General features: G+C 40.2%; 1 protein-coding gene across 1 annotated transcript; it reads right to left on the bottom strand.

The window, feature by feature from the left end:
* Window positions 1-1,145: 1,145 nt before the first annotated feature.
* KRT23 (keratin 23) lies at window positions 1,146-23,022 on the bottom strand. The gene is made up of 8 exons (XM_043963854.1): window positions 22,606-23,022; window positions 11,344-11,426; window positions 9,980-10,136; window positions 7,501-7,662; window positions 7,267-7,392; window positions 4,442-4,662; window positions 3,000-3,031; window positions 1,146-1,273 (listed from the first exon to the last, which is right to left on the bottom strand). Exons 1-8 carry the CDS (start codon window positions 23,020-23,022, stop codon window positions 1,188-1,190), a joined length of 1,284 nt encoding a protein of 427 aa, XP_043819789.1. The 3' UTR covers window positions 1,146-1,187.
* Between the last annotated feature and the right edge of the window lie 626 nt (window positions 23,023-23,648).

The following is a 23,648-nucleotide window of genomic DNA, read 5'->3' as shown; positions in this document are numbered from 1 at the left end:
AAGGACAGTGGCCAGGATGTGTTGGATGTTGAGGTCAGATGAGTCAAGAGAACTTCACTGGACCACATACCCCAAGCTTGGTAGCATTTTCTGGAGTTCATGTTCTGCTCAGCCCAGTTAAGGTACTGAAGGAGAACTTCAGTGGAGAAAAGAGGCAGTTAGAATACATATAGAAATAACTGTTTAGTAGGGCATGCCTGGGAGTCAGCAACAAAGTGTCTTCCTTCCCCAAACCCTTTAAAAAGGGCAGGAGAGAGAGATGTAGGAGGGCTCATGCAGGCATGATGCTGGGAAGAAAAGATGCCATTTCCTAGAATGCTGAAGGTAAAAGGCACATGGTAGAAAACTACTAAGGAAAGAAAGAAAGGAAGGAAGAAAGAAAGAAAAGAAGGAAGGAAGGAAGGAAGGAAGGAAGGAAGGAAGAAAGAAAGAAAGAAAGGAAGGAAGGAAGGAAGGAAGGAAGGAAGGAAGGAAGGAAGGAAGGAAGGAAGGAAGGAAGGAAGGAAGGAAGGAAGGAAGGAAGAGAGAAAGGAAGAAAGAGAGGAAGAAAGAAAGAAAGGAAGAAAGAGAAAAGAAAGAAAGAAAAGAAAACAACACTCATTTTTTCAAAATGGTGTGTGCCAGAGACCCATGTCATAAAGCTCCAAGCAAGGAGTGTTGGGAAAAGAGCCAGAAGGGAGGAGGAATAAGGGGGAGGAGATCCATGTGACCTCTTTGGATTTCAATGTATTCATCTGAGCTGACCTCTAAGGTTCTCTCCAGTTTAGGAAGGACCTTTTTCAACCACTAACTCATGAAGTATGTTCTGAAGATCCTTGAGCTAGATAATCTCTTAAGGATCTATCTTACTTTATCATTAAAAAAAAATAACAAATTGTTAAATTTAATGAATAAAAAACAATATACATCACACAATTGACATGGAGTTTTATTGGAAACTGAGATCCAAAATGAAAAGAATCCAGAGCTGATAATAAGAGGGGAGATATTAAATTTTTTATGAATTCCCACATTCATTTGACAAGTACAGTGAAAAAGCAGTCATGTTACAGAGAAAAAGGTGAATTCTGAAGTTCGATACTCTAATAACTTGAATGTGACATGTACAACACTTCCATAAGTGTTTTGGGCCTTGCTAGCATTTTCATTAGAAATGTATTTACAACTGGCAAGAACTTTTATATGCTTCATTCAGGCTTCGGAATCTCATTGACTTTCAAAAGGACAACTTTTCCATTCACAGTCTCCTGCATTATGGCCTTGATCTTGGGAGCTGAAGAGACAGAGAGAAAAATAATCAGAAAACACATGATGAGCAGGTTCCTCCCTTGGTGCAAAATTACTTTCTCTGACATTTGCATGCTTTGTGCTTTCTGAGATAAGGAAGAGCAAAGATACTCAGCAAACTTGGGTCCATGTAAGCTTACTAGTGGAGAAAACCCCCAATCAAGGCTTCTCTTACCTTCTCTAGCGTCTATGGTGCAAGTATATTTTAAGAGAGAGGTATTTTGTGGATGGTGCCTTGGCTCTTGTGTTATTAACTCAGATTTGATTCTAATTGGAATGGAGACAACTATAATGACTGGACATAATCAAATAGGATTGCAAACTTAGGGTAAAAAAATTCTGCTAGAGCATACTTGAATTTGAATTTGTATGATTACTTCTGGCTAGCTTCTTGATTTTCACAAATCCCATTCACTGTCTATGAGCAAACATCCCAGGATTTTTTGTGTGTATACATTTGGGAAGGTATAGGGTGATAAATACCATAAGTATTCTATGCTTATGAAATAATAGGTTTATCTATGGGCACCACATTTTAAAATTAATTAATTAATTGATTTTTGTGGGGCAATGAAAGTTAAGTGATTTGTCCAAGGTCACTGTAAGTGACTAGTAAGTGTCAAGTGTCTGAGGCCAGATTTGAACTCAGGTGCTCCTAAATTCAGGGTCGGTGCTGTGCTTTATCCACTGTGTCACCTAGCTGTTCCCATTTTATTATATTTATTTATTTATGGGGCACTGCATTTTAAGGGCAAACTGACCAAGACAGGAAGGGATTTGGAAACAATGTCATTTTAGGAACTCAACATAGTCAGTCTTAAGAAGAGAATATTTAAATATGGTGAGAAAGAACATGAAAGCTATTTCTCAATTTTGAAATATGGAAGTGTCAGTATTTTACAACTCTTTTCAATAAGCATTGATTCAATGTGTATGATGTACAAGATACTTTCTTAGATATTTTGGGGTACATAGATAAAGATGATGTATACTTTGCTCTTAGGATGAAACAGACATAGAAAACAAATAATTGCAATTCAGAGGAGAATATAGTAAATGTCAGTGAGGGAGGTCATGGCAAAGTATTGGTGGATGTTCAATAAATGAATGAATGAATGAATGAATGAATGAATGAATGAATGAAAAGTCTGGACAAGATAAAAGCCTTAGTCTCTGTTGTTTGGGATATAGATTCAATAGGCAAAATGACTTCCTAGTAGAGATGATGTTGGGTAGAGTGAGTTGCTTTTCAAAAGACTGTGATACCTACTACTGAAAGTGTTCAACAGAGATTGAATGACTATTCATCCACTGTCATAGAAGGGAGAGGGAACTGGTTCATTATGTGGGAGGTTGGACTATATGATCCCAAAGGTCCCATCCAACTCTGAGTCTATGCTTCTGTGATCTCTGGGAAGAGAATACTACTGACAGATGATAAGTGTAATTTTCCTTTCATTTCTAAAGACTGGAAAGCAGAGTCCCAGTCTGTAAGAAGAATATAAGCAAAGGGATCCTAACTCATGTGATAAGGATATAGAGGACACTGTTTCTTTTCATTGGTTTCTTCACACTTTGCTACTAGTCAATAAAGTTAGTACAAATTACTGGTCATTCTTTATTAGGCCTAGCAACACATCCAAAAGAACTTTTGACATGCACAAGAGGGCAATTAACTAGAAAGAATAGTTTGAAACAATAAAATTATTTACCTTTCATCTCTGATTTGTAGTCTTCTGTTTTTCTGTAAAAGATAAAAGGGCTTAGAGAGAAAAAACAAACAAACCCATCACACAGAATAAAAACTACCCTCATTTCAGCTGTATTGGGAGGATTATAGTATTATATTTGTTATTATAAGTGTCATTATACTCATTTTATAGGTGGAGAAACTGAGACCCCCAAGAGTTCAAGATAACACGCTCAAATATCAGAGCAGGCAGGTCTCTCTGACTCCAGTGTCAGTCAGCACCTTCACCACGAAGTGATGCTGCCTCTCATGAGCTCCCAAGCTCGGATATAGACAGTTGGCATTGGAGGGCTAGCACAAGGCCTAGCATATAGGTGTTCTATTTTTGTGTGTTCAAATCACAACTCTCAAAAGGTGCAAAGGTTTGGTTCAGTTCTGACCTCTTTTTTTTTATCCTGAAACTAGACTGAGGAGCTCATGGAAGTGTTCTCTGTGAATTAACGCTAGAAATTTCTGGTCGGGAGATGATGAGGTCAGAAATCCAGTTTTAAAAAAGAGAAAACAGGGGCAGCTAGGTGGCGCAGTGGATAGGGCACTGGCCCTGGAGTCAGGAGTCCCTGAGTTCAAATCTGTCCTCAGACATTTAACACTTACTAGCTGTGTGACCCTGGGCAAGTCACTTAACCTCAATTGCCTCACTAAAAAAAAAAAGAGAGAGAGAAAACATTTAAAAAATAATCAAAGTCTGAAGTCAAAATGAAAAACTTGGAGTCATCAGAAAACTAAATTTTAAATTTTACTGCAACATTTACTAGTTGTATGGTCTTGGACAAGTAACTTTAACTCACCAGTCTCAGTTTGCTCATCTATAAAATGGAGAGAATAATTCTTGTGCCACCTGCCTTACATGGCAGATGATAGGAATTCATTTTGTAAAGCTTTCAAGTGCTATATGAATGCGAATTGTTATTGTTAATAACACTATTCTTGGGATCCTGTCTCTGTGGAGTTGAAGGGGAGTCTCCCTAAGGAATGTGCAACTGCACCCATGGTTGGACTGTCCCCTATGGTATCAATGCCCCTCCATACCCCAGCCATTGCCCCTCCCCACTCCTGCCCAGGTGAAAGATTTTCCTCTGGGATCCCTTCCAACTCTAAAGCTATGAAGCTAACCTTAATTCCCTAGTTAAGGCTCTGCGGACAGAACCCCAAATGGGAACGTTCAACCAGATACTGTTTTCACATAACATAAGACCACAGTTTTAGAGCTGAAAGAGATCTCATAGGCCATTTAGTTCATTTTACAGGAGAAGAAACTGAGTCCCAGGGAATTTAAGTAACTTGCCCAAGGTATCAGGTAGAAAACAGCAAAGGCAGGATTTGAACCCAGCTCTTCTAACTCCAGAGTCAGTGTTCTCTCCGCTGCACTGTGTGGGTCCTTTGTCAATGCCGTGCCTGACGTACCCTTTGTCCTCGCCCTCCATGAGGTGGCGGTAGGTGGCAATCTCATTCTCCAGGTGGTTCTTGATGCCCAGCAGGATCTTGTATTCATTGTTCTGGCGCTCCAGGTCATGGCGCAGTTGTATCAGCTCCTCCTCATAATGGGAGATGATCTGCTGCATATCCTGGAGCTGGCAGGAGTAGCGGGACTGGGTATCTGCCAACATGCCCTCCAGGGCACACTTCTGAAACCAAAACAAATGCACCAGGGTGGTCACAGCTGTGCTTGCATTACCCAGAACCTTTGTCCCAGGGATCTCTCCTGGCATTCAATGCTTCCTGTGTATGACACTCATTGGCCAGTGACCATGTACCATCTTCCCACTGGGTTGGTTAGTCATCTATTCATTTGTATGTATGTGTATACCTTGTTCAGGGCTACAACAAAGTCTCTGTGTGCCCTAGAAGAGGTTGGAAAATAGGGGCATGATGGAGCCAGCTCACACTGGTTAGCAAGAGACACTTGTTAAATTTTTTGTTCCTTGTAGATGCAGTGAAGCATGGTTTTATTTACTCTCTTGTTGATTATCTAGACTTTAGAAAGTGATGGAGAAAGTGTTAATGCAGATTAAACTTAAAAGTGTATATTTTGGAGCCAATTGTTAAACGTTTACCTGCATGCTCCTGCCTGTATGTCACTGGGAGGCAACATTCCTCAATATCACTTGTGCAAACTGGGTGTAACTAACTTCCATAGTGATGCAGCAAAGAGAATTTCCTGGGATTAATGTTTTGTGTCTTTATACAAGGAAATATCCCTTATTGCATTTTATTTCATGTTTTACCTAACGTGGCTAGCTCTCTAACTTGCCTACCCCTGGTTTCTCAGGTCTGGGGTCTCTAGCTGAATGGTAAACTCCTTAGGGACAAGGACCATGACTTTATGTCTATCAAAGTTCTTTTTTTTCATCCTCCAACTTAAATGTCATCTCTTTCAGGAAGTCTTCCTGGATTGCCTCTTTGGGTGCAACTCTCCCCCCTCAAATTTATTTTTTACTCATTTAAATATTGATGTCATTTGTTTTATTCTTCCATCAAAGTCATTTCATAATATGCTCCTCTCTCCTGTCAGTTGAACCTTCTTCCTAATGACCCTCCTCAAATTTCTTATGGTACTTTGCTGGCATCTCTCCTTATTTCACTCTTCCTTGCATCACAGTTATTTTGTTTCCCATCTTTTCCTCGTTGGAGATACAAATTTATGTTATCCAATCTCAACAGGGCCCTCGGTAGGCAAGCCAAGTCTTTAACTCCTCCTCAATTGATTCTCTATTCTACCTACTACAATGTTTTTTTTTTTTTGCAGTCTTTCTCTTCTCTATTCAACCCTCCCATGGCATTCCTTTCCTTTTCTCTTCCAAACCCAGTCTCTTCATTGAAAGACTTGGCCTTATGTTTTGCTGAGAAAATCAAGGTCATTCATCCCAAAGTCCCTCATCTCACTTCCTTCTCATCTCACATGCCCTTGATATCAACCCCCTACTATTTCCTTCTTTTCTACAGCCTCTTATAAGACAAGTACATTTTAGTTGCTTAAAAAACACTTGGTAATTGCTTGATAGATTGTAAGCTCCTTGAGAGTAGGGTCCTCTTTAAATTCCCATCATCCAAAACAAGACCTTGCACACAGTGGATGCTTAATAAATGATGGTTGAATCATACATTCTTGCACCCTCTGCCCCACCTCCTTCCACTGCCCAGCACGGTGCTGTGTGAATAAAAGGAATTTAATAATTTCTGTTGTTGTTGTTGTTGTCAGAATTGGACATGGATTAGTTCCATATTCAGTACTCTAATGGGGTAGAGTAACTTGGTAACAGTTGTGTTCAAATACTTCCTTGTGCTGAAACATCATTAGCAATTCCCATTATTCTTTTGTGTATGTGTGTTTGTTCCCCCATGTATGTATCCTTACTAGGTGACTAGCGCAGTGCAACAACAATTAATTAATTTTAGCTGAAGTATGCTTCATAAACATTAATTATCACTCCTTAGAACAGCCCTAAGCCTAGTACAACCCTGAACTATAGCTTTTTTTGCTGTCCAGTCCAACTCTTCTTTTTTTTTTTTTTTTTGCGGGGCAATGGGGATTAAGTGACTTGCCCAGGGTCACACAGCTAGTAAGTGTCAAGTGTCTGAGGTAGGGTTTGAACTCAGGTACTCCTGAATCGAGGGCTGGTGCTTTATCCACTGCGTCACCTAGCCACCCCAGTCCAACTCTTCTTAACCCTATTTGAGGTTTTCTTGGCAAAGATACTGAGGTAGTTTGCAATTTCCTTCTCCAGCTCATTTGATAGATGAGAAAACTGAGGCAAATAGGGTTCGATGACTTGGTCAGGGTCACCCGGCTGGTATGTGTCTGAGTCCAGATTTGAACTCAGGAAGATTAGTCTTCCTGACTCCAAGTCAGTGCTCCATCCATTGTGCCACCTGGCTGCCCCAGTATCTAGCTTAGATGATGAAATCCCTATAGGCTAGAATGTCGTTTTTCCCTCACAACAGGATTGTTCTAGTAGCATAAAAGCCCCTTGAGGGCAAGGACTATTGTGGTTTTTGCCTTTGTATCTCCAGTGTCCAGCATTTTGCATTATACCTGATAGGAACTTATTAAATGTTGAGTTGAATGAAACTGAATTGAATTGGTGGTTCCATTTCATAATACACCCATGTCTTCCACCTTAATAAGGAGAAGCTGGTACTCAGTTTTACTAGAGGATAATAAGAAACTATAGGGGAGATGTGAGTGAGAGCTTCACAAATAGCGATTGGTTTCCTGAGAAGAGACTCACTTTATTCTTCTGGGTTTGAAGGTCAATCTCTAGGGCCTGGAAGGTTCGTCTCAGTTCATGGATATTGTCCTTGCTGCTCTGCACAGCCACTGTTCTGCTTTCCAATTCCTGGGACACTGATTCCGACTGAAGGAGAAGGAAAGGACATAGCTCATTAACAAAAGCAAATGGCCCAGGGAAACAGTCCTTCTCCCCCCACCCCTCATCATCCCATCATCTTAGGCTTTCTTTTACCTGTTCTTTGTACCATGTGTCCAAGTCTTGATGTTTCTTCTTAATTATCAACTCATATTCTTGCCTCATGTCCTCTAGGATCTTAATCAGATCTTCTCCTGGGGTTGAGTTCACCTTCACGCTGACCTTGATGTCATCTGTCATGTGCTGTTTGCTAATTTCCTGTTTATTTTGGAATTGGGGAGAACAATGAATAATTACAGTAAGGTTCCTGGACCTCTTCACTTATCTTTTGAAGCAGAATCATAACTAGGGTGGAGTGGCTGGAGCTTTGTCCAGGGAAGGACATTTAGAAAGTAGAAGAACAGGACACTTTCAGCAATGTAAAAATCATGATAGTAAGTAACCAAGTGAGATAAAGCACACAGTGGTTTACAAACTTTAGAGTCTATATAAAGATTAGGTAATAATATTAATACCTTCTCCAATTTAACTGTGAATGTCTTAATTACTCTCTGTATTAATTTTTGATCAGGAATTAAAAAGTTATTTCAAGGGCAGGTTTTGTAATGCTTATTCACCCTTACCCTCCCAAGTCATTTACACCAGCTCAATCTTTTTTTTTTTTTTTGGTGAGGCAATTGGGGTTAAGTGACTTGCCCAGGGTCACACACCTAGTAAGTGTCAAGAGTCTGAGGCTAGATTTGAACTCATGTCCTCCTGAATCCAGGGCCAGTGCTCTATCCATTGTGCCACCTAGCTGCCCCAATCATTTTTGCAAATAAGGAAACCATGGCCCAGGGACGTTAAGCATTTGTGCTGCTTGCCCCAGGTCCCAAAATTGTGAGTTACTGCTCTCCTTAAATGTCTCATTTTAAAGGGGGAGAAAGCCATAGTGGTCTCCAAAGGCTATTCTTACCCTGACTAGGATTAGATTCTGAGATATTATTTGCCTATTATGCAACCCCCCCCCAAAAAAAAAACCCAAATAAATAAACCCTCTGCTTTCTTCCTTATTAATTTGTAAAAAAAAAAAAAAGAATTAGACTGTCAATCAAAAGACCTGTGTGACAACTGTTTTAATCCTAATTGCAATGTGCTCCAGGAAGAATTCTATTCTTCAAGTGATTCTTTATAACCAGAAATCTCATTTATACCCAGCAAATAGCATTTACTTGTGCAGTGATTATGAAAATGACAAATTGAGCATTTTTAGGTTATAAGCTAAAGGATTTGGGAATCAGTTCAATAACCTAGAGCAGAAAGGTATAATAGCTTTTAAAATCTTCTTATTGTAAATACTTGTTGATTGAATGTAACCAATACCCACTAGCTCATCGTACAGCCAAAGAAAGGGTTTATTTAACAACCACTGTCTCTGAGCAGATTTGTTAAAATCAGTATACCCAAAACTTGTTGGATTACAATAAGGAGAAAACTTCTCTGTACTGTCATTGGACATAGCGAATTAATTTAGGTTGATGATTTTTTTTCCTTTTGGACAATTTTTTTTCCTCCTTAAGTCTATTTGGTGCTATTGGGAATGGGCATTCTTGGCCTGTTCATTAACCTAGTAGAATATGAGTGGTAGTAGATTAGTTTAAAAATATTGTCAACTAACATATTTCCATATTGGTCTAGTTAGGGAAGCTCAACATTCATTAGACATTTGTTCTCAAAATAGTATATTTCCAAGCCGAACTGTCTCCTGATCTTCACCAACCAACAATTCCTATTGTGTAATTAGTGCTATATTTTCATCAATAATCTGGGAACTTGTAGGTATAGGAATTTTCTCCATCAACATAGATCATAACTCAACACCCATAACTTTGATGATAATGATCATGGTTAAGATAAAAATAATGGTTACTATTGGTGGAGAGAGAACCAGCTTTAGACTTAGGGAGACCTGGATTCAGGTCCTTCTTCTAATGTGTTCTGGCTACGTGACCCTGGGTTTAATCACTTTTATAGCAATCAAGTCTGAGACTATAAACAGCAGAGCAGGTATTCAGCTGAATTAGTAGGAATTTCTTTACATGGAATTCCTAAAATCAGTGAGATCATATGATCAAGAAAAACATTTAGTAGCTAACATTGATATCATGTAAAGCACTATCATATACATGGTCTCATTTGATCCCTACAATAACCCGATGAGGCAGGTGCTATTATGAGTCCCATTTTACAGATGAGAAAACTAAGGTTCGATTTTATATCTTCTAGAGATGCCAGTTATACATCTTCTAGAGAACCCAAGTCTTCCTGCTTCTGAGACCAGCTCTCCATCCACCAGACCATATTACTTATGATAAAGATGTATTATGGAGCTCTTGAACTCAAGAGTTTTGGACAAACGTATTTTTCTACAATTCAGGGAAGATTTTTCACATTTTATAGTTTAATGCATTATAAAGATATTTGGTCAGCATTCTGTTACTCATCCTCCCTCCTTAGCTATCGATTCACCCCAAGACTTGAGGGTCTTTAAAGAATTTCCGGATGAAGAGACCCTGAGACCTCTGTTTTCCCTCACCTCCTCATGGTGTTTCTTCATGAGAATAAGCTCCTTCCTCATGCCCTCCACCTCCATTTCCAGGTCGGTTGTGACAATTGTCAGGTCATCCAGGATCTTCCGAAGTGCCTCCACTTCTGTTTCCAGGTCTTTCTTGAAGGACAGTTCATTTTCATACCTTTGGGTTTAAATGAAGGAGCATAGACCCTTATTGATTCAAAACCAGGGAATTTGCAAGAACTAGTCCTAGGCTAGATTTAAAGTTTTTTTTTTCTTTTTTTCTTGTCTTTTAAATGAATCCTTTTTGAAGAGGGAAGTCAGCAGAACCAGGAAAACAAGAAACACAATGAAAGTACACAATGTAAATAGGAAGAAATAGAAGAAAACAAGATTGGACTCTGAAATGCTAATGACCCAGATTAGCCCCAGAGAAGGGTTTGGAAAACAGATCCAGTCTATGTGGGCAGACAGGGTTGTTTTGGTTTTGTTGAGCCGTTTGTAGCTTTCCTTTTTAATCTTTGTTATAAGGGATGGTTCACTGAGTAAAGTAGAAAGAGATAAATTCAGAAACGAGGGTGATACAAAAGCAAAGGAAAGGGAAAGGGAAGGAACGAAGTGTTTATATAGTGCTTACAATGTGCTAGGAGCTGTGCCAGGCACTCTTTACAAATATTATCTCATATGATCCTCACAAACCCCCTGCATGGTAGGTGCTATTATTACTCCCATTTTACAATTGAGGAAACAGAGGATAAGATTAATGGATGGAGTCATTGTAAATCTTACCTAGGAAGCCATTTCCGTAGATTTGCCATGGACTGGAATCATAGCTTGAAGAACCAACCTCAGTCAGAGGTCATCCCCCTAATTTCTTTAGAGCCAGAGAGAGTACAGGATCATAACTTCAAACCTGTAAGGGTTTGAAGTCCAGTTGCCCTCTTTTGACGGGAAGCTTGGTGGTGCAATGGATAAAGCTCCAGACCTGGAGTCAGGAAGATCTCAGTTCAAATCTGGCTTACTGGCTGTGTGACTCTGGGCAAATTACTTGACCCTGCCTCAGTTTCCTCATCTGCAAAATGAGGATAATAATATCTACCTCCCACAGTTATTGTGAGGATCAAATGAGATAATAATTGTAGATTGACTGGCAAATAGTAAACGCTATATAAATGTTAGTTATTTTTATATGTCAGGATACTGAAGTCACACAGATAGTACAGAGTTGGGGTTCTCACCCAAGGCCTCTGACTCCTAAAACTCAACCCCCAATCCAGCACTCTCCTTAGCCCTATCCACGCTGTCCCCTTGGATAGACATTGATTAGATAATGTTTTTCTGGAATTTCCCTTTGAAAAAATGGAAAATGGTGACAAGAAGGAACTCACTTGAGGCTGAAGTCATCTACGGCCATCCTGGCATTGTCAATATGAAGGAGAATCTTAGCATTTTCCAGCTTTCCATCCATAATCTATAAAACACACAAGAGTCAGTCCAATTGATTGTGGCCCCATTGACGGGGAGAAGAACTTCCCCAACTGAGAGTGACTATCCTTTTTTCTCTGTGTGTGGCTCTTTCTTTTGGGTAAATTGAATAAGATACAGTGGAGTATCCATTGAGATCTGAGATGTCAGACACTATCTCTTCCACCCACCTCATGTGGACATAAAGAGGGACATAAAGAGAATGGCCCAATAGAGTAAGTATCATGGCGGAATTTGAACCCAGGTCATAGGATCATCAATATAGAGCTGGGAAGGATCTTTAAGGCTATCTAATTCAAACTACTTATTTTAGAGAGAAGGAAACTGAGGCCCAGGGATCTTAAGTGAATGATATAAGGTCATACAGGTGACCTTACAAGCATTAGTGGAGGGCTTTAAGTGCAGGCCCTCTACCTCCATAGCCTATAATCATTCTACTGTATTATGCTAATCAAGAAATTGAAAACCTACTATGTGCAAAGCATAAGAGGCATAAGAATCACTTGATTGTAACATGAAGTGTAGGGACTGAAGAATAGTCAATCCCTGCATCTGTGTGTGTGTGTGTGTGTGTGTGTGTGTGTGTGTGTGTGTGTGTGTGTATGTGTGTGTGTGTATGTTTGTCAGACAAGGTCAATAGGGATACTTTGTTTTATCTCTTACCGAATGACATGATACCAGGATATAGTAGACAGAGAACTGGCCTTAGAGTCAAGAAGACCTGAGTTCAAATGTTGCTGCTGACACATACAGGCTTGTGTGACCCCAACCTCTCAGTGCTTTGGGCACCTTTCTTGGGACTACAGATTGCAGAGCAGTTGCAGGTCTGCATTGGTAGAGGGAGATTTCACAGTAGAAATGCCCTGTACTAATGCAATTACAGGTCTATGAGACAGTGGATGATGCAGTAGGTAGAATTCTGGAACTGGAGCGAAGAAGAGTTTAGTTCAAATTTTCCTTTTGATACTTGCTAGCTGTGACACTGGGAAAGTTACTTTAAACTCTGTCTCAGTTGTCTCAACTGTAAAATGGGGGAAATAGCATTTCCTACCTCCCAGAGTTGCTATAAGGAGTAGATGAGGTAATTATAAAGCATTTAGCACAGTGCCTGGAACCTAGTAGGTGCTTAATAAATGCTTATTCTCCTCCCTTCCTTTCCTTTCCCCTCCATACTCCTCCCCAAGAACAAATACAGGATATACCTCATAGGTAATAAAGAACAAGCTAAGTTAACTCTCTTTCCATCCGGGGTATGCTGGAGCCAGTTCATACCAGCCCACAAGAGTTGATAGTTAAATTTTCAGTGTGAGCCTTTACACCACAAAAATTGGCCAAGACTACCAAGGATTTAAGTGATAGAGAAAGTATTAATAAAGCAGAGTAAATCTAAAAGTGTGTCACGAGTGTTTATTTTTCCCCTCAGAGAGCTGATTGTTAAACACTTACAAGGGAGTGGGAAACAGCTTTCTTGTTCAAATAGTTATTGTTTCCACCTTCTGAGGGAGCAAAAATATTCTCTGTACCCTCTAAATTTCAGTTTTCTAGGGCAAAACCCCGATCACCCTAGCTATGTTCCAGGGACAGGTGATTCTGGGCATCCTCATTTTAGGGAGGAGGAAACCAAAGTTTCAAGGGTGAGATGTAGGCCAGCACCACACAGTGAAAGAAAACTAGCCTTGCAGTCAGTGGGCCTGGATTTGAATTCTGGCTCTGGTCCTATGTGACCTAGGTAAAGCCACTGAATCTCCATGAGCCTCAGTTCCCTTTATCTGTAAAATCAGGTTGTTGGACTAGATGAACCCTGAGGTCTTTTCCAACTCCAAATTTACGACTCGGTCACCTGTCATTGTTCTCACAACCAGTGCATGTTATGGGAAAGGTCTGACATCAAGGATTGAATACAAAATACTGTCATTCAAAGTCTTTTATTACCTAGCCCCCTCTGACCTTTCCAGTAATTCTCATACATTACTCCTTGACACATACTCTTCCATCCAGTGACACTGGCCTCCTGGCTGTTCTATGAACAAGACACTCCATCTTTCAGGTATTTTCTTTGACTGGCTCCCATGCCTGGAACATTCTCTCTTTTCTATTCCAACAACTGGCCTCCATGGCTTCCTTTAAGTACCAACTAAAATTCCACCATCTAAAGGAAGCCTTGTCCATTTCATCTTAATTCCAGTGTTTTCCCTCCGCTAATTATTTCTTCATATATATATATATATATATATAAATATAAATGATATGAAAAATATCATCAACATGACAAATATATTATATATATTTAGATTATATGCTGTTAAGGGCTAAAATTCTAGGTAAACTATCTAAAATATCTAATGAGTGGTCGCCAATAAATTATAAGCTTTAGCAAGAGTTAGACTTTTAAGCATTTATTAAGGAAAATAAGAATTTGGTAAAGAGAGAAAGGGCTAGATTCCTATCTATTAAAGGGAGAGCACATTTCTAGCTCCTCTCTCCACCAGAGTCCCGAGGAAAGAGCATGAGACAGAGTGCCAGTCTCTTCCTTCTTCCTCCCACTAGCAAACGTCACTTCCTGACGCCAAAGAAAAGACGCATGTTCTTGCCCTCAAAGACCTTCCTTTCATGGCAGAACTTTTCTACAGTAAGTCTCCAGCAGGTGGCGTCATTCCAATTGTTACAGTGCATATATATTTCTTCATGAAAGATGTGTCATACCATACACACACACACACACACACTCATACACATATACATATATATTTGTTTGCATGTTGACTTCCTCATTAGACTATAAGTTCCTTCAGGGCAGAGACTGCCTTTTGTCTCTTTTTGTAACCCCAGATATCACAATGTCTGGCAAATAGCAGGCAATTAAAATGTTTATTTTGGCAGCTAGGTAGTACAGTGGATAGAGTACCAGCCCTAGAGTCAGGAGGACCTGAGTTCAAATCCGACCCCAGACTCTTATTAGTTGTGTGACCCTGGGCAAGTCAATTAACCCCATTGTCTAAATAAATATACAAAATGTTAATTGATTGGTTGATTGAAATACAATACTCTATTTATTGTGCCAAGTATAATTTTCCATATCAGACATATTATATGTAACTTAATATCAATGCAAATCTTTTCTTCCCAACTAATCAGTCAATCAACAAATACTTATTTAATGTCTAGCATATGCCAGGTTCTGGAGGTATAAGTAAGATGATCTATGAGAATAACTTAGGATGTTGACTTTTATGGCATTTTAAAGATACTTAGATTTGAAATAGGTTATTACAGCTAGGTGGTGCAGTAGATAGAGTGCTGGGCCCGGAGTCCAGGAAGCCTCATCATCTTGAGCTCAAATTTGACCTTAGACACTTATTATCTGGGCGACCCTGGGCAAATCATTTAACCCTGTTTGCCTCAGTTTCCTCATCTCTAAAATGAGCTCAAGAAGGAAATGGCAACCCACTCCAGTATCTTTGTCAAGAAAACCCCAAATGGGATCACAAAGAGTCAGACACAACTGAAACAACTGAACAAAAGTACCTAAAACAGTGTATATGTATATATATATGTGTGTGTGTGTGTGTGTGTGTGTGTGTGTGTGTGTGTGTGTGTGTGCACGCACCTGTATGTATGAGGTATGGTGGCATAGTTGATAAAACCTTAGTTGAATAGGGTACTGGACTTAGACTTAGAAAGACCTGGATTCAAATCCAACCCCAGATGCTTCTTGGCTAATGATAGCACCTACATGCCAAGGTTATTGTAATGATTAAATGATATAATATTTGTGAAATACTTGGCAAATAGTAGGCACTTAATAAATGTTTGTTTCCTTCCTGTGATTTCAGTGGCATAAGGAACTCTCAAGTGAGAGGAGAAGAAACCTCTGCTGCTGATGTAGGTCAGCATCTCTCTACAGTTTACTTACTGTCTCAGAGAGTTACCTGGATGATGGCAAGCTTAAATGATTCACTCAGGTTCCCACTGTCAGTGTGTGCAAGTGGTGGGACTTGAACCCAGGTCTTCTCGGTTTTGAGGCCAGCTCTTTATCCTTTGTGCCATGCTGCCTCTCACAATTCACTATGGCATTTTAAATTTGGATCTCACATAAGCCAATACTGATCATAGGGAGCCTGCTTTAAAAGGACCCAGTCCCCTATATGATGATCTATAAATGAAAAAAAAAGAAACATATATGGGGAAAAAAAGTGGGAAAGATTTTGCTGAAATAGGTGAAGACCAGTATCTTTAGCTTGTCTATCAAGAACTTCACATTCTTCTCCAGTAGGTATCAGGACTCTTGCTTCCCTGCTCTCTTTTCTACAATTTGCTTAGGAGGGACTTGACTTTGTATTCCTGCATTCTCTGCACAACTCAGGCATTGTGTGACTCAGGGCAATTCACTTAACCTTTTTGTGTTTCATGTTCCCTATCTGTAAAATGGGGATAATCATAGCCCCTGCTTCCCAGGGCTGTGGTGAGGATCCCATGAGATAGTATTTTTAAAGTGTTCTGCAAATCTTAAAGCATGGTCTAAGTGCTAACTATTATTAAACATTCTTTCATTTTGCAAATTACTTTACATGCATCATTTCATTTGATCCTCACAAAACTCTTGTGAAGTAAATGCTAGGGATATTAGTGCCTGTATTTTACAAGTGAGAAAACTGGGGCTAGAAGAGGTTAGTTAAGTGACTTCTCTAGGGTCACAAAATCAGTTAATGTCTGGGATGGGATTTAGAGTCAGATCTTCCAGATTCTAAGTCCTGGGTCCTATGACTTGGTTCTGCCTCTTCCAGGTTGAGCTCCATAGGCAAATCCTTGAGATGCTTTACCACAAGGAGTCATTGAAGAATGACATGATCAATGGACCATGTGTGGCATTTAGTGTAGTGAATAGATAATTATTTTGGGAATGTCCTTCTTAATGACAAATCTTTCATGAAGAAAGATTGAACCCCTGGATTTTTCAGTTTTATCTAGAATACCCTGAACAAAAGAATTGCTTAATGTCCCATTGAACTAAAGGGAACCATTGGGGCTTGAAAAGGTTAAGTATGCTGTCCTTCACCTCTCTCAATTGACATTTCTGGCTTCCTTCTGGATTCAGCTCGGCACCACTAACTTCCTATTACAATCTCTTTTGTTGTCAGTTCTCTCTCTATCCTCTTGTATTTACCCCCCCCTTCTTCTTCTTCTTCTTCTTCTTCTTCTCCTTCTCCTTCTCCTTCTTGTCCTTGTCCTTGTCCTTCTTCTCCTTCTCCTTCTCCTTCTCCTTCTTGTCCTTGTCCTTGTCCTTCTTCTCCTCCTTCTTCTCCCTTTTCCTCTTCTCTTTCTCCTCTCCTGTTCTCTCCTGTTCTCTCCTGTACTGTCCTCTCCTATCCCATCCTCTCTTCTCTTCTCTTCTCTTCTCTTCTCTTCTCTTCTCTTCTCTTCTCTTCTCTTCTCTTCTCTTCTCTTCTCTTCTCTTCTCTTCTCTTCTCTTCTCTTCTCTCCTCAAATCTCTCAACCTCATTCTCTTCATATCTTTAGTAGAAAACATCTCCACATGGGTGTTGCCCCAAGTCTGTGTGTCAGAACCTCTTTTCTCTATAAACCCTCTCTTTGCAATCTGATCAACTTCAGTAAGGTCACTTTTCAGCTAAGGGTCTGACTCTAAAATCTATAGATCCAGCTCTAGTTTCTTTCCTGAGCTCCAGTTCCATATAACTCACTGCCTATTGGACAAATCTAATTAGATGTCCCCCAGGCCTCTCACATTTAACCATCTCAAACCATCTTCATTATCTTTTCCCCAGAACTTTCTCTTCTCCCTAACCTTCCGTAGCTATATTGAAAGTCTCATATCCCTTCTAGTTATCCAGGCTCTCAACCTCAGTCATCCTCAACTCTTCCCATTCTCTCACCCATTCCCCCTTTTAATCAGTTGCCAAATCTTGTCAATTGCACTTGTGAAATCTCTCACATCTCTACCATTATCCATTGGCACAGTCCTTCACCCCAGTTTAGTCCTTCATCAACTCTCACCTGGTGTCTACCATGTTCTTTGTTTTACCTAGGTCTGTTCCTTAAGGGCTGATTGTTGAATATTTAATGACCTTAATGACAAAAAACAAACAAAAAAATTCTACATGCCTCTAGACTTCAGTCATGGAGACTCAGATTGAGAACAGGCTTTTGCAGGAATCTAACATAAACCATATTGAGAAGGGAGGGTGGCTCTTTGGATTTAAGTAACTTTATTCCCTTCATGGATAGTAGCTAGGTGGTGCAGTGGATGGAGTACCAGAGTCAGACAGACTTATCTTCTGGAGCTCAGATCTGGTCTTAGACACTTACTAGCTATATGACCCTGGGCAAGTCACTTAACCCCATATACCTCAGTTTTCTCATCTGCAAAATGAACTAGAGAAGGAAATGGCAAACTATTCTAGTATCCCTGCCAAGAAAATCCTAAATGGGGTCATAAAGAGTCAGACACAATAGAAAATGATTGAAGAACAATAATTCCCTGCATGCTATTGTGGCTATTGACCTGGGTTCATTCCTTGAAGACTGGACCCTGGAGAATTGCACTTTGTCAAGTGTTTCTTTATATATCCTTTCTGAATGTATTTAGCAAAAGGGTTATTTAAAATGATCTCTCTCATTGATTCAGTCACACCAGATGGTAGAATCACATTTGGGGTCAGTGTATATTCTGGCCTAAGACACCTGAACTATAGCAGTAGCATACTCATTTATCTCCCTGCCTCCTATTTCTCTTCTCTTTGATCCATTTTCCACACAACTGCCAAAATGACATTCCTGAAGCAGAGGTCTGACCATGAGGCAGCTAGATGGCACAATGGATAATGCAGTAGGGTTAGAACCAGGAACATCAGAGTTCAAATCCAGCCTTAGACTTTTACCAGCTGGGTGACCAGGGGCAAGTCACTTATCCTTTCTGAGACTCAGTTTCTCCACTTATAAAATGGGGATAATAATAGCACCTACCTCTCAGAATTGTTGTGAGTATTACTACAGGGAGGAAGAATGATTCCCTGACATCAGTATTCTACAGCAAAGTTCTGGTCACCCCATCTTAGTGACAACTCTGTTAAATGTGGGCAAATCAATTTCTAGTACTCAGAGTCCACATTCTGAGCATAGATGCACAAAATGTCAAAGCTAGAAGCAACCCTCGCAATCATCTAGTCCTTATTTTGTAGAGGAGGAAGCAGAGAGAGGAGATAACTGTCTCACAGTAATACAACTAATTATTAGTAACTCAGCTATGGCTTGCTTTTTTCCCCAAAGTTTAAACAAAGTTTAATAAGATTTTTACTAAATGAGCTCTTTGTGACTGGGAATTATTTCTTTTTTTTTGAACCTGTATCCTTAGCATTTAGCACAGCGTTTGACATACAATGTTGTTGTTTAGTTGTTATTTTTCAGTCCTGTCTGACTTTTTGGGACCCCATTTGGAGTTTTCTTGGCAAGGATACTGGAGCAGTTTGCCATTTCCTTCTCCAGCTCATTTTACAGATGAGGAAACTGAGGCATACAGGGTTCAGTGACTTGCCCACACAGTTAGTAAGTGACTGAGGCCAGATTTGAGCTGAAGAAGATTGTCTTTCTGACTCCAGGCCTGTAGCTGTTTCTTGTACACCACCTAGCTGCCCCTATATACATACTGTATATCCTTATAAATATTTGCTGATTGAGAATGAAATCACTGTGGTCCTGACAGAACTTTCTGACTGTATCATGAAAGGAAGGAAAAATGTATTTATGAAGCACTTATTACATGCCAAGAGCTGCTCATATGTGATCTAATTTAATTCTCATAATGATGCTGTGTGGTAAATTCTATAATAATCCCCATTTTACAGATGGGGAAACTGAGGCTGAGATAGAACAAGTGATTTGTCCAGGGTTACACAACTAATAAATATCTGAGGTGGGATTTGAACTCAGATCTTCCTGACTGCAGGCTCAGTTCCCTATCCATTGTCCTATCTAACTTCCTCAACACAGACACCTCTAAAACTTTCAAATGTTCTTTGGATTTTATAAGCCACTGTCTATTTTCCTCATCATTCTACTGACCCTATTCCATTTTTGACAAGGCTGCTCAGTCTTTTTCATTTGTTTGCATTCTTGTTACCTCTGCCAATTATAAATAATTAAAACCTCTTTACAGTAGCACAGTTTATTAAAGTGCTTTTGCTCTTTTCATCTCATTGGTTCATCACAACATCTCCGCAAGACTGGTTGGCCATGGATGGTGCTGCTCATTTTACACAGAGGCAGACATCTCAGGCATAGGAGGTGATTTGCTCATGATCACAGAGTTAGGGAGAGAAGGCAACACTTGAAGCTGGGTCCCCAGTAGCTTTATCTCATCTATTGCAATGCTTTTCTTCTGCTACCTGCAATTGAGATTTCTCAATTATATTGGTTTGATAAATGATCTGATTAGCATCAATTTCCAATTTCTTCTCTGGAAAGTCATGTCCTTAATGCATAGAACCATAGCTATAGCTCTAGAAGCAACCTTAGAGATCTTCCATTAAGCCCTCCCTCAGCCCCCCCACCCCATTTTACAGATTAGGAAACTGAGATCCAGAGAGGTGAATTGAGTTGCCCAAAGTCAAGCAGGTTGCAAGCAGTAGATCTGAGCTTCGAATTGTCAATTTCCTACTATCTCCAAGTTTCTCTCTTCTCAAACCAAAACACCATCATTAACCATAAACACAGTGAATGATCGTTGAGTCACCTTGTTTTTTCCCTAACACCAACTGTGCACTCTATAGTTAAGATAATTATACAGTCAGTTATTAGGTCGATTATTCAGTAATTAGGGTTCATTACAAGGACAGATTTATATTATCATAATATGAAACTTGGGAATATGGGATGTTGTAATAGTAATACAAAATAGACTCTAAAACCTGTGATCCTCCTAGTTTGGTTAAACCATGGTGGGTACAGTGACAACAGTGCTCCATTCAAGAGCCGGGGGTCTGGGTTCAAATCCAGCCTTGCTACTTTCTACGCGTGTAACTTTCGGCAGGTTTTATTGAACCCCTCTGGGTCTCAGTGCCCTCATCTGAAAACATATGGAAGCCAGACTAGATGAAAACTAAGGTCCTTTTCTGTCTCTGAGCCTGTGATCTCTCAGAACATTGGCTGAGAAAACTTTATGTTTGTTAAAATTACAAAGTAAAAAAAAAATAAACCAGCAATTTATTGAACATTTCTACTCTTTTCCTAGTACTGTGTTTGTCTTTAAGTTATGATCAGCTGGAAAAAACTAAGGAAAGTACATGATTGAACTTTTCAGTGCTGGAATGGGAATTTGTCAATAGTTCATCTCATGATATAACCTGTAAATATCTTGATAATATTTTTATTGTACTTTAAAGCTTGCAAAGCTTTAAAAAGTCTCAAGGCAGTTTTAAATTATGAAAGCTTAGAACTATACTGAGACTTCTGTGACACGGTGTTCTAGAGCCTCACAAGAACATAGGGAGGTCTTATTCCTATTTTGCAGATGAGGAAAATGAGGCACATAGCAATTAAGTGTGGAGGCAGCTAGGTGGCGCAGTGGATAAAGGCACCAGCCCTGGATTCAGGAGGACCTGAGTTCAAATCAGGCCTCAGACACTTGACACTAGCTGTGTGACCCTAGGCAAGTCACTTAATCCTCATTGCCCTACAAAACCAAAACAAAACCAAAACAAACAAACAAAAAAAGCAATTAAGTGTCTTGTCCAAGGTTGCACAGCTTTTAAGTCTCACTGGTGGAATCTGAACCTGTCTCTCTCTGACCCCAGTGCTGGATCAAGCCTCCTTTTAAATTCCCCAGAATGGGATATCAAGTGATATCCCTGGTAAAATTCTTCAAAGGAGTGACAGTTTTTGCATACTTTCCTGAAGATGCCATAGCCCAGCCTGTCTTAGAAACTTCTACACTATTGCAGGTCCTTGGAGAGAAGGTGGAATCTTATTAGGAAAAGTGGTATCAAAAGGTAGCAGTTTTACTCATTCTTTTGCAGTAATATTTTGGGAGAGGTATGTAGGTGCTCTCCTGGTGATGGGAGAGACAGTGTGGTACAGCTAGATCTGGCATCAGAAGAAATGGGTTTAAATCTCAGCTCCGCTGACATTACCTATTTGACCTTGTGAACCCCTTGAGGTCTTGGTTTTTTGCCTTTTTTTCTGTATCCCCAGTGCTTAGCACATTGCCTTGCTCATAGAAGGTGCTTAATAAATGCTAGCTGACTGACTGGCAGACTGACTGAGTGAGTGACTGACTGACAGCCTCTCTGGTCCTTGGTTACCTCCTTTGTAAGTTGAAAGGGTTTCACTGGATGATGTCCAAAGTCTATGTTCATGATGTTATGACAACCTTGCCTAGAGCCAGGAATGGCTTTTTTGTTGTGTATGATTTTTATAGACTGAGCCTCCTTTGTTTGTCAGAGAAGCTACATAAAAAGATTAGTTTATATAAAAACTGATGGGCTAACCCAAAAACTTATGTCAAATTAGACCCTTACCACCTGCATGTCTTGGGGGCAGGTTGCTTAACCTCATTGGATCTCAGTCCTATCATTTGTAAAATGAGGGGAGTTGGGGATAAATGGTCACTAAGGTCCCTTCTAATTCCAGATCCATGATTTTAAGAAAATACTTGGAGCCTGCTAGGTGGTGCAGTGGATAGAGCACCAGTCCTGGAGTCAAATGTGGCCTCAGACAGTTACAAGCTGTGTGACCTGGGCAAGTCACTTAACCCCAACTGTGTCCAAAAAACAACATAAAGGAAGGAAGGAAGGAAGGAAGGAAGGAAGGAAGGAAGGAAAGAAGGAAGGAAAAAAGAAAAAGGGAGAGAGAGAGAACCTGGAAACATTTATAACAGACTTTAATACGGCTCTCTTTTTCATAGGATCACAGATTTAAAGCCTGAATGGCCATCTAATCCAACCCCTTCATTTTACATAGGAGGAAATTGAGACACATTCAGAAAAGTTGAATGTCTTGTCCAAGGACACACAGGTGGTAACAGAGCCGAGGTTTAAACTCCTGTTCTCTGTCTCCTGATCTGTATTGATTTAACATTCCCATAATTATGTAGGGCAATTACCCCCAGAAAAGAGGGAACAACAATTAAGTCTCTTAGTAGAGTCACCACTTACCTGTTCGTGCAGGTTGCTGATATTTTCCTCATACTGAGAGTAATCTTGCTTCTTATCCAGGTCCCTTTTCTTATGCCACTCCAGAATGCAACTTTCGAGTTTTATATTGGCTGCCTCCAGGGAGCGTACCTTCTCCAGGTAAGAAGCCAGGCGGTCATTCAGATTCTGCATGGTCTGCTTCCCACTGCCACCAAGGAGGAAGCTGCCTCCTTGGTTTCCACCAAGGCCCCCTACATAGCCCCCAGCTCCATGAGCAGATGGGCAGAATGACCTAGTGGAGGAAATAGAGACTCTCATACCTCCTGCACCTCCATGGACACTGGGTGGCCTCGGGAAGATCCCAGGCCTGGCCCAGCCATAGCCGGAGCCCTTGAAGGCACCTGAAGGGGACTGGAAGGGACTTTGGCTGGAGCTCATGCTCCCATCGGTCAGGAATGCAGCACTGGGCTCTTCCTTCCCACTGGCACCTGTCAGTGAACAACTCAACTGCCTCCAGCTGCCTGTGCCCTCATTCTTTTATGCCCTTCCTTCTCTGTGGGAGTTCCCTTCCCTCCCTGGCCACGGCAGCAATAAGATCTTGTCTTGTGCAATCTGTGTTTCCTCTTGGTCAATGCTGCAGCCTTTACGGGTTGTTGTCATTGTCATTTGAAACAACAACATACAAGGTTGGTTTTTTTCCCCCTGTCCTTTCTTGTTGGAGACCATGAGGTGTGTCCCAGGGCCCAAGGTATGTATTAGATTCAAGTAGGCTGTTAATCTTTGAGTAGAAGCTTTATATGTTTCCCTTTGAGATTAAAAGAATCTGACACAGGAACAGATTAAAATCCAGAAAAGTTGACCGGGTGTGGTGTTGGGAGTTTCCTTGTAAAAGTTACAGAATTAAAAGAAAAACAAAAACAAAAAAATAAACAAAAAAGCTACCTACGTTTTTAAAAGGGAACAAAACAGTACTGAAGGATTTAAGTCAACCAGTTCATATCTGGCTCCAAGATTTGTCAGGATATCTATCCTTTTATGTCAAGGAAATGGTTACATTGGTCAAC

This window comes from Dromiciops gliroides, chromosome 4 (genome assembly GCF_019393635.1).
Source record: "Dromiciops gliroides isolate mDroGli1 chromosome 4, mDroGli1.pri, whole genome shotgun sequence".
Taxonomy (NCBI): Eukaryota; Metazoa; Chordata; class Mammalia; order Microbiotheria; family Microbiotheriidae; genus Dromiciops; species Dromiciops gliroides.
Note: the sequence above shows the minus strand (reverse complement) of the source record. Positions and strands in the feature narration are given on the sequence as shown.

Excerpts from the sequence above, each read along its gene's own strand:
- KRT23 (XM_043963854.1), bottom strand. The coding sequence starts at position 23,022 with ATGAGCTCCAGCCAAAGTCCCTTCCAGTCCCCTTCAGGTGCCTTCAAG. Across the intron at positions 4,663-7,266 it reads TTCAAACCCAGAAGAATAAA|AAGTGTGCCCTGGAGGGCAT; the intron begins GTGAGTCTCTTC and ends TTTTGGTTTCAG. Across the intron at positions 1,274-2,999 it reads CTACAAATCAGAGATGAAAG|CTCCCAAGATCAAGGCCATA; the intron begins GTAAATAATTTT and ends CTGTCTCTTCAG.